At 50.9% G+C, this 11,078-nt stretch overlaps 2 protein-coding genes across 2 annotated transcripts; one reads left to right on the top strand and one right to left on the bottom strand.

Moving 5' to 3' along the window:
- Positions 1 to 55: 55 nt before the first annotated feature.
- Positions 56 to 988, top strand: LOC128138592 (olfactory receptor 14C36-like). Its single transcript, XM_052779796.1, has one exon. It carries the CDS (start codon positions 62 to 64, stop codon positions 986 to 988), a length of 927 nt encoding a protein of 308 aa, XP_052635756.1. The 5' UTR covers positions 56 to 61.
- Positions 989 to 8,507: 7,519 nt separating this feature from the next.
- Positions 8,508 to 9,437, bottom strand: LOC128138594 (olfactory receptor 14C36-like). Its single transcript, XM_052779798.1, has one exon. The coding sequence runs from the start codon at positions 9,429 to 9,431 to the stop codon at positions 8,508 to 8,510; it is 924 nt and encodes a 307-aa protein (XP_052635758.1). The 5' UTR covers positions 9,432 to 9,437.
- Between the last annotated feature and the right edge of the window lie 1,641 nt (positions 9,438 to 11,078).

The following is an 11,078-nucleotide window of genomic DNA, read 5'->3' on the forward strand; positions in this document are numbered from 1 at the left end:
ATGCCCTAACTTGTCACTGTCCTTGCCTCCCTGTTCAGTGCTCCACTTCCAGAGGCAGCAGATGTCCAACAGCAGCTCCATCACTGAGTTCCTCCTCCTGGCATTTGCAGACACGCGGGAGCTGCAGCTCTTGCACTTCTGGCTCTTCCTGGGCATCTACCTGGCTGCCCTCTTGGGCAATGGCTTAATCATCACCGCGGTAGCCTGTGACCACCGCCTCCACACACCCATGTACTTCTTCCTCCTCAATCTCTCCCTCCTTGACCTTGGCTCCATCTCCACCACTGTCCCCAAAGCCATGGCCAACTCCCTCTGGGACACCAGGGCCATCTCCTACCCAGGATGTGCTGCACAGGTCTTTCTGTTTGTCTTTTTGATCTCAGCAGAGTATTTTCTTCTCACCGTCATGGCCTACGACCGCTACGTTGCCATCTGCAAACCCCTGCACTACGGGACCCTCCTGGGCAGCAGAGCTTGTGTCCACATGGCAGCAGCTGCCTGGGGCACTGCTTTCCTCTATGCTGTGCTGCACACTGCCAATACATTTTCACTACCCCTCTGCCAAGGCAATGCTGTGGAGCAGTTCTTCTGCGAAATCCCCCAGATCCTCAAGCTCGCCTGCTCAGATACCTACCTCAGGGAAGCTGGAGTAGTTGTAGTTGGTGTCTGTTTTGGATTTGGGTGTTTTGTTTTCATTGTGCTGTCCTATGGGCAGATCTTCAGGGCTGTGCTGAGGATCCCCTCTGGGCAGGGACAGCACAAAGCCTTTTCCACTTGCCTCCCTCACCTGGCTGTCGTCTCCTTGTTTGTAAGCACTGCCACGTTTGCTTACCTGAAGCTCCCCTCCATCTCCTCCCCATCCCTGGACCTGCTGGTGGCAGTTCTGTACTCGGTGGTACCTCCAGCCTTGAACCCCCTCATCTACAGCATAAGAAACCATGAGATTAAGGATGCCCTGAGAAAAATAATCACTGGATGCTTTTCATAAGGAATAAACTTCCTGTAATGTTTTGCATAGGACTCATATCTCATTACAAGCTCAGCCTGTCTTCTGGTGGGTTTTTTAAGGTGAATTTTGGTTTTGAGTGTGGTTTTTGATTGCTCTTTTTGCTTTGTTTCACTTATCTGAATGCTTTCCACAAAGAAATGTTTCTTCCTCTGGTTTCTAATTCACACTCTATTCAGATTTTGTGTGCCCCACAGGCTGTGCAAATGAGGAGCCATACCCTCTGTGAGTTTAACCAAAATAAAGGGCCCTGCAGTGACTTCTTTTTCTGAGATCCTTCCTCCAAGACCTTCTCTGCAGCTGCAGGGAGCAGTGCCTGTGTGCAGAGGGGAAGAAGAAAAGAGTCCCGCCACAGCAGCACTGCCAGGGAGCACCAGCGCTTGGTCTTTCCCGAGCTGCTCTCTTCCCACTTCCGTGCTTTCCTTCTGAACCCTTTGGTTGGTGGAAGGCCTGAGTGCTCTTCAAGCATGGTTACAGTCCTGCTGTGTGGCAGGCCTGTGGCCGCAGGCAAGGACAGGCAGTGGGCACTTGTGTGACAGAGCTGGCCTCCATTGCAGCATTTCCATCATACAAGGGGATCTCCTCAGGCCTTGTACCACAGATGCCCCCCACCCCTGGGGCTCACCCCTCTCCACCCCCGAGGAGCTGCTGTGCCCTTCAGAGGGTCTGGGGCTGTGGGGTGAGTGCCCAGAGCTCTGCAGCACCCTGTGGTGGGCACTGCTGTGGGGCCATGCCAGACTGGGCTGTGCTGGGGAGAGGGCAGGGGAGTTGGAGGGAGGTCAGGGGAGGTGGGGAGAGTTTAGGGGGATGTGGTCAGGGCTGGAAAGTGCCCAGGAGAGAAAAATATCAGTGTATAGCTTGCAGCATGTGACCATGCAGGGTGAGAACTGACACTGGGTGTTTGTGGTGCAGAGGCAGGGCTTGTGGCAAGCATGGAAGACACGCAGGTGCAGAGCACAGAAGATGCCCGTCTGTGCCCTTGGTGGTGTGGACACACTGGGAAGGTGGCTCGGGGTCTTTGTTACTCCCAACGTGTCTTTTTGGCCATTTCTAGCACTTGCCAGTTATTCCAGGTTGACAGGTAAGTTTTGCTGTGAGGCCATCTCCATCTTCCTGCTGGGCCAAGGGCTGGTTTGGGGGAATGGACAGCCCTGCCCAGTCCCGCTCCTTCCCCAGACCTTGGCAGACCCTGGAGCAGAGCTGTCTGCAAAGCTCCACATGGGACAATGCTACGGCAGGGCTGGGGTCGGGTGCTGGGTAGCTGCAAAAGTAGGAGGGTCATGGAGGAACCATGATCTGAAGGCCATCATAGGGCTCACAATGGGGGGAACTTTCCCACCCCTGATTCTACCCTCCCCCATGCTGTGCCTGCACATTGGGGCTGTGGGACCGTGTATGGGCAGTGGGGCTGGGCCAGCACAGGGACAGAAGCAGCTGCCAGTTTTCAGCATGGAAAGGTACAAAGCAGGAATTTCTATATATTGCCTTTATTGTGGAGGTATGTGTGTACGAAAAGAAAAGCTCCCCTGAAGATGCTTGTTGCAAGGGAATTCAGAAGCAAACAGAAGAGCTTTGGTCACTTCTGAGAGACCAAGGCTAAACAAGGGAAATGCAGGGCTGCTGCTGAATGGGGAAGGTGATTTAAGAAGAGCAGACACAGCTGGGGCTGAAGGAATGAATGCCTGCTGTGCCTGAGTCTTTACTGAAATGGTCTCCAGGCGCCTGTGCTCAGGGAAAGGCTTCAAGGAAGAGGAGAGCATGCATTGGCAGAAAAGTCAGGAAATCCCACAAGGACTGATGCCAGTTTCTGCCCCTGCAGGGGATTAACCCTGGCAATGGCACAGGTGGGGGGCTGCCTGGCTGGAAGGAGGCCTTTTGGAAAGGTCTTGGTTGGCAGCAAGATGGACAGGATGCAGCTGTGTGTCTTGGAAGCAAGGGAGGACAGGAGCACCATGGGCTATATGAGCAGGAAGATGAGCATCCCGTGAGGTAACAGATCCCCTTTCCCAGAGGATGGGGGTCAGGGCTTGGCCATCCTGCTTGTTGAAACACAACAAGGGTTTTCACAGTCGCATTCCACGCTTCATTTTCCACCTCTAAGCAGTGCCTCTGACTTCCTGCTTCACCAGCCCCCAGGGATGGTCCCTTGTCTGGTCATTCCCTCCATGGCCTTTTCAGGGATGGCTCTCACTGGAGCCCACTAACACGCTCGGAAACTTGGAGGCCTGCTGCTGACTTTTAAGTCTCTAGGGGCTTCTTCAATCTTTCAGGATCTGCAGTTCAGGAAGTCAGCACCAGAGGGCTCATTAACATGTAAAACACCCTAACTAGTCCAGTCGCTGTGCATCATTTTCCATTAAGTCTTCAAATCTGATGGGGTTAATGAGAGCAGTTTCAGGAGTGTAATCAAAGTGAAATGATATGAACACTAAACAACACCAAAAAGAAAGGGTTTCTTTTTCTCCACGTTATTTTTCTGCTTATACCTGAATTGATATTATCAGTCTCTAATTGATATTGATCCTATGCATCTCCTAATGCAGTCTGAATAGATATGAAAATCCAGAGCCATTATGTTCTGCAGCCTATGGTCATTCTTCATCCCTACCCCCAACCTACCATGTCTCTCATCAGCCACCTGGGACTTGGAGCAGCCCTGTTCCAACCTGAGCTTTCACCACTGAAGGCTGTAGCTGCATGTTTCAGCCTGTTGGCACCAATTCCCAGCTGTTTTACTTGGAGAATGAGAGGCACACAGACACAGCAGGGTGTTTCTTAATTGCCAACAAGCAAAAAACAAAGGAAGCCATAGGTCAAGAAAAAATAAAAGACATTCCTCAGCTAAGTATTAAGTCCACATTACCTCCACTGAAACCTGCTTCCTACAGAGGATAACCTTAGACCAAGAGAAAACACATTTTGTGTTTAGTCACAGATGCCAGGATCCCCGCCAAAGTTCCCTCTCCTTGACTTTGTTTTTTTGTCCGTACTTGCTCTTTTGCAGACAGCGTGTCACACACTGAAGTCACGAGCTCCCTCGACTCGCAGAGGGAAGCAAAGAGACAAAGGGAATGAAATGCTCCCTTCTGAATAGCCAAATTTGCACCAAACAACCCCAACATATCTGGGTTACAGGCACATCTTCAAGCAGACTCTGCATCATCTAGACATGGTTATTTTTCATTCTCTGCTTGGAAAATTACAGGTGACTCCCTTGTAGGTGAAGGCAGGGATGAAAGCGGTCACCTCTAACACTAGACACCTTGGGCGCAATTGCCCAGGCTTCCCTTGCTAGTCAAGGGAGAGAAATCACTTGTCTCAGCCAAGAGGCTTTGATGCACCCTGCCTGTCCACCAGCTCATGCTCCAGAAGATCTGCAATCGGTGTACATCACATTTCTATGTCCCACATGAGGTCTTCAGCTACCTCAGGGTATCTTGGAGGCGGTGTCCACCCCCGTGTGAGCAACTGCATCAACCCGTGAGTGGAGATGATAGATATAAGTTGAAACATATGCAGAAAAGAGCTTGGTGTAATAACTGTGTAAGAAGTCTTCATTTTCAGAGTTTTGAGGGTTTTCTATAAATCCTCATGATTGTTTTCTCTCTTGGCCATTGACATGGAACAGCAAGCTGATTACCCTTTCTCTCCCTCTACGTAAATCTAGATTTATACAGTCATTTCTAAAATGCATTACCTGTGAACATGTTGAATGGCAAATCTCTTCTCAGGACATGTTTATATTAAAACATTAGACATTTGCATTTCATATCTAAACAGAGCTGAGAGCAATGGAGGTTGCAGATGTTGGGTAGAGCTCACTTTATTTCTTTGCTATCAAGCAATGTCCAAAATTGGTAGCACTTCCCACCTATCATCCCTTTTTTGAGGTGGCCAGATCTTTATGGGCTATACAATGCCATAACTTTCTGGCCCTCCAAGTGCCAGACCCCAACTGATACACCACAGAGGCCCAGAGCACAGCCGATGAAAGGAAATGCCATTCCTATCTGATAACCTGATAAACTTCTCCAATCCAATGGCTGCCTTGGTAGATGAGTAAGGCTTCTGACACTGTCTCCCATAAAATCCTCATAGAGAATCTGCTGAAGCAGAGGCTGGATGAGCAGACAGTGAGGTGGATTGAAAAACTGGCTGAATGGCCGGCCCCACAGAATGGTGATCAGTGGCACAAGATCTCCCTGGAGGCAGGTCACCAGTGGTGCACTGCAGGGGTCAATACTGGGTCCAGTCCTGTCCCTTCAAACCTCAACTCTACTGTAATTTTGTGGTCCTATGATACCCTTTGAGGAAAATCAGTGCTGCCGGGCACCTCTCTAAGGTGTCAGTGCCTGTGAATCAGCAGGCCTTCTCCATCTCCTAGGCATGCACACAACATGGAAAAATCTCTTTCATCCCTGACTTGCAGAAGAGGGGTCTTCCTTCCTGACATCTTCCGAGGACACACCTCCTCCTCTTCCCCATCCACAGACATCCACTGCTTTCCATTTCTGGGCTCAGATAGGGTTTAAGGATTTGCTAAAGCCATCAGCCACCTCCTTGTTTCTCACTGACATCCCTCGACCCTCTCTCTGAGCCCTACACATGGCCAATCACTGCTGCTCAGAGCCGCTCACTCTTCAGAAGAGGCCTTGATATTCTCACATATTCCTGGTGCTCATTAACTATCTTCCTGACTCCCTGCAGAGCTCATGGCAAACGTAGTTGTCTACAACAGGGCCTTTATGACCATCTTTTATGAAATGATTGTCTTTTAAAGTCTTCTCTGCAGAAAGAGTAGTTACAGAAAAGCACCAAATACAGAAAGGCAGAGTCTGAGTGAAGTGCCAGTAAGAACCAAGTGAGCAATACCCAAGGCTGCGGCTTCCTGGCAAGGAGTCTCTCCTGTTTGTCACCTTTTCTCATGAAAGAACCAGGAAAACTGTCCATCCCATGGAGCTCTGCAGAAGGAAGTTGGAGCTGTACGTTGTGCGAGGTGATACAAGCAGGATCAGCAGGTAGAGAAGACTCCTGTAGGGAAGGCTTTACGAGGGAGCACCCTGACCTCACCCAGATAAAAAAGAGACCAAGTAGAGTGCTGACATGATGGTTAGAAGTGTCCTGGGATAAAAGAGTGTGGATGAGAGAATGTGGGAGAGATTTGGTTTACAGTGATTTGAGGTAGTACTACCCAGGTCTGAGCAGTCTGAGGTTTGGAGCTGAGGAAAAACAAAGAAGCTCTCAAGGACCTTTTGGAATTAGTGGAACTATCACTACTAGCAGTAAGAGGACAGTGCTGAAAGGAAATCCCTTGTTTTCTCGATGTTGAACTAAAGCTTTTTAATTTTCTTTTTACTTGACAGAATAGCTCTAAGTTCTCAGCGATGAGCCTCTGGTATGCAATTCTTAGAACAAGTGTCCATGATGGCACCTCCTGGCAGCTGCTTCATGGCCCCTGTCAGCACCCTGTTCTTGTGCTGGCCCAGCCCGACTGCCCATACATAGTCCCACTCTACAGCCACAGCATGGGCAAGGGGAGAGTCGGGGGTGGGGTAATTTCCCCAATTTGTGATCCCAGTGGTGGCCTTCAGATCATAGCTCCCCCATGACCCTCCTACTTTTGCAGCCTCCCCCAGCACCCGACCCCTCCCCTGCCCCAGCCTTGTCCCAGGTGGGGCTTTGCAGAAAGCTCTGCTCCAGGGTCTGCCAGGGTCTGGGGAAGGAGAGAGGCTGGGCAGGGCTGTCCCTTCCCCCACACCAGCCTTTGGAGCACCAGGAAGATGGAGGTGGCCTCACAGCAAACCTGTAAACCTGGTGACGTGCGGAAAACAGACTCCACAATCAGTGAGATTGTAAAGTAGGTATGTTCATTCAGCGCTGGGCAGCACGGGGGTTCGTCCCACCAAAGTCGTGCGCGCCTGACTCGGCAGTTCATTTCAAATTTATACAGTCAAGTGTTACATATTCACAATATGCCTATACATATGCATGACCTTTCCCCGCTTCATATATAAAATTACCTCTGAGAGGTCATTTCCATAGTCTCCTCTCAACTGCGCTTGCGCAGTGCCTCTTTATGGTGGTCGTCTGGTGGTCGCAGAGATGAAGATAGATGACTCTTCGTCACCGCTAGTAACCTCTTTTCTTGCTCAGGCTCAGTGGTTTCTTGGTATTTACCCAAGCCACAAGACCAGTCTTAGCTGGCTCTTGGGGCCTCCTCCTGCTTCTTATCAGGAACTGCCTCTGCCTCATTGGCTGGTTCTTGGGACCAGCTCTTCTTATCAAAGACTGTCCCTGCCGCATCTAATTTCAACAATGTAAGCGCTAAACATCATCTCTCATTCCCCTTTATTATGTCTACTGGGAGTCTTTTGACTCCCCTTGTCTCAGTGGGATGACTGGCAAGTGCTGGAAATGGACAAAAATTGGGATGATAAAGGCCCCAAGCCACCTTCGCAGTCTGTCCACACAACCAAGGGCACAGACCAGCCTCCTCCTCTCTCCTGCACCTGCATGTCTTCCATGCTTGCCACAAGCCCTGCCTCTGTACAACGAACCCCTGGTGTCAGTCCTCACACTGCATGGTCACACACTGCAAGCTATACAGTGATATTTTTCTCTCCTGGGCACATTCCAGCCCAGACCAGCTCCCCCTAAACTCTCCCCACTGCCCCTGACCTCCCTCCAACTCCCCTGCCCTCTCCCCAGCACAGCCCAGTCTGGCATGGCCCCACAGCAGTGCCCACCACAGGGTGCTGCAGAGCTCTGGGCACTCACCCCACAGCCCCAGACCCTCTGAAGGGCACAGCAGCTCCTCGGGGGTGGAGAGGGGTGAGCCCCAGGGGTGGGGGGCATCCCTGGCACAAGGCCTGAGGAGATCCCCTTGTATGATGGAAATGCTGCAATGGAGGCCAGCTCTGTCACACAAGTGCCCACTGCCTGTCCTTGCCTGCGGCCACAGGCCTGCCACACAGCACGACTGTAACCATGCTGGAAGAGCACTCAGGCCTTCCACCAACCAAAGGGTTCAAAAGGAAAATATGGAAGTGGGAAGAGAGCAGCTTGGGAAAGACCAAGCGCTGGTGCTCCCTGGCAGTGCTGCTGTGGCGGGACTCTTTTCTTCTTCCCCTCTGCACACAGGCACTGCTCCCTGCAGCTGCAGACAAGGTCTTGGAGGAAGAAACTTGGAAAAACAAGTCACTGCAGGGACCTTTATTTTGTTTAAACTCACAGAGGGTATGGCTCATCATTTGCACAACCTCCAGGTCACAAAAAACCTGGATATATTGTGAATTAGAAACCAGAGGAATAAAGACATTTCTTTGTGGAAAGCATTCAGATAAGTAAAATAAAACAAAACAGCAAAAAAAACCCCAAACCAAAACAATTAAAGAAGCCATGAAACCCAAAATCTTCGTACAAGAAACACCAGAAGAGGCTGGGCCTGTGATGAGATATATTATGAGTCCTATGCAAAGGACAACAGGCAGTTTATTCCTTCTCAAAAGCATCCAGTGATGAGTTTTCTCAGGGCATCCTTGATCTCATGGTTTCTCATGCTGTAGATGAGGGGGTTCAAGGCTGGAGGCACCACCGAGTACAGAACTGCCACCAGCAGGTCCAGGGATGGGGAGGAGATGGAGGGGGGCTTCAGGTAAGCAAACATGGCAGTAGTTAAAAACAAGGAGACCACGGCCAGGTGAGGGAGGCAGGTGGAAAAGGCTTTGTGCTGTCCCTGCTCAGAGGGGATCCTCAGCACAGCCCTGAAGATCTGCCCATAGGACAGCACAATGAAAACAAAACACCCAACAGCTAAACAGACACCAACTACAAGTACCCCAACTTCCCTGAGGTAGGTATCTGAGCAGGCGAGCTTGAGGATCTGGGGGATTTCACAGAAGAACTGCTCCACAGCATTGCCCTTGCAGAGGGGTACTGAAAATGTATTGGCAGTGTGCAGCACAGCATAGAGGAAAGCAGTGCCCCAGGCAGCTGCTGCCATGTGGACACAAGCTCTGCTGCCCAGGAGGGTCCCGTAGTGCAGGGGTTTGCAGATGGCAACGTAGCGGTCGTAGGCCATGACAGTGAGAAGAAAATACTCTGCTGACATCAAAAAGATGAACAGAAAGACCTGTGCAGCACATCCTGGGTAGGAGATGGCCCTGGTGTCCCAGAGGGAGTTGGCCATAGCTTTGGGGACAGTGGTGGAGATGGATCCCAGGTCAAGCAAGGAGAGATTGAGGAGGAAAAAGTACATGGGTCTGTGGAGGCGGTGGTCACAGGCTACGGCAGTGATGATGAGGCTGTTGGCCAGGAGGGCAGCCAGGTAGATGCCCAGGAAGAGCCAGAAGTGCAAGAGCTGCAGCTCCCGCGTGTCTGCAAATGCCAGGAGGAGGAACTCAGTGATGGAGCTGCTGTTGGACATCTGCTGCCTCTGGGTGTGGAGCACTGAACAAGGAGGCAAGGACAGTGACAAGTTAGGGCATTAGTCTCTGACGAAAATCAAAGCCATTTCTTATAATACATGTTCACCGCATTGTTTCCATTTCAACGAGATCTCTGTTCAGCTCTGTGGATGGAGCTCTGGTTAGTGCTGGCTGAGTGTGTTGTGAGGAGCAGGACCTCTGTGATTTGGCTGCCAAGATGTCAGCCCTGCTCTGTAGCAGTGGGTTTCTGGTCGGTCAGGGGGGTCAGTCCTGGTGTTTGAATTGGTCAGATGAAACTGCTCCTAATGTATAAAGTGCATGTCAGCATCTGCACTCCCAGGGCTAAGAAACCACAATCAAAACAGTGTTTGAGAGAGAGGTGGGGGGGGTTAAGAGCTCTCCACTATCTCATCTGGTGATTTTCTTGGATTTCAGAAACCCTTATTATTTCTGCTTCACTCGGAGAAAATAAAGTGGGTCCTGTGAGGCAAGAGTACTGCCTGTGGCTTAGTGCAGAGTGAGGGGAGCTGATCTGTCACTCTTGTTGCCTGCTACTGTGAGCTCTCACCTTTCTGAGATGGAGTGTAATCACACCTCCATGTTAATCTGAAAAGACTCCAGGCACTACAGAAAGCAGAGACACCCACTGTCCAACACCAAGTGTCTCCCCCTTTCTCAAGGTCTCTGCACCCCACCTCTTGCCAAGGACACACATGGTTCATTTCACAATCCCAGCAGCATTTCCTCACTCATAGTGTCTCTGTGCTTTTGCATTGGGCATTCAGGTAAGACCAAGATGCTATGGGACAGACCTGCATCCTGGAGGGCAGCTCACAGCTTGGAAGGTCACCCTAAGGAGGTAGCCAAGTGTCCTGATGATGGTATCTCAGGAAGGGAGAGTCAGCTCATTTCATAGGGAATGACACAGGCTGCATTGCCCACAGCCCCACAGCTTGGACACCTGTAACCTTGTTCCCATGGACACAGCTGCATGGGAGGACCCACAAGATCAGTGTGTGACTCTGCAGCTGAAACTCCCACCCCAGAGCAACAGACAGCAAGAACAAGATAACAATAGCAATAACACAGGCTAGTGGAGAATCAAGGAGAAATGCCGGGATTGACTGGCTCAGAGAGGCAAAGGCAGAGGCAGCTGAAGTCTCAGGGAAGACTTACCCTTACCCAGCTGTACATGCCACCTCCCAGACACCAACACAGCCAGGCAGTTGTTCTCAGTCCCTGTGCTCTACTTCAGGAGGCTCCTATCAGACTTACTGATCCCTCAGAGTTACGGCTCAGGAGTCTCAGTGACTTGTTGAAGCATGACAGCTCCTTGTCCATTTCTCCTGAAAATTCCCCAAGAGTAGGAAACTGAAAACACAACCTCAGGAAAGCTCCTTATGTTTATAGCAATCCCTGCTTCGACCTTGCCCCTGAAAAGTGCCCTCAGAAATGTCTTGGGGATGATCTGGAGCTGTGAGCAGCCCTGATCCACACAGTACCCTCTTGTCAACAGAAGGACCCTGCCCTGCTGGGGGTTGCTTCTTCCACCCACAGCTTCTCCCCTTTTTACCATTAGAGTTCCCGTGCCAGGCAGAGTACTTACCCTGACCAGCGGCAGAGTCCCTGCCCCAGCACACAGCCCC

This window comes from Harpia harpyja, unplaced genomic scaffold (genome assembly GCF_026419915.1).
Source record: "Harpia harpyja isolate bHarHar1 unplaced genomic scaffold, bHarHar1 primary haplotype scaffold_55, whole genome shotgun sequence".
Taxonomy (NCBI): Eukaryota; Metazoa; Chordata; class Aves; order Accipitriformes; family Accipitridae; genus Harpia; species Harpia harpyja.

Excerpts from the sequence above, each read along its gene's own strand:
- LOC128138594 (XM_052779798.1), bottom strand. The coding sequence starts at position 9,431 with ATGTCCAACAGCAGCTCCATCACTGAGTTCCTCCTCCTGGCATTTGCA.
- LOC128138592 (XM_052779796.1), top strand. The coding sequence starts at position 62 with ATGTCCAACAGCAGCTCCATCACTGAGTTCCTCCTCCTGGCATTTGCA.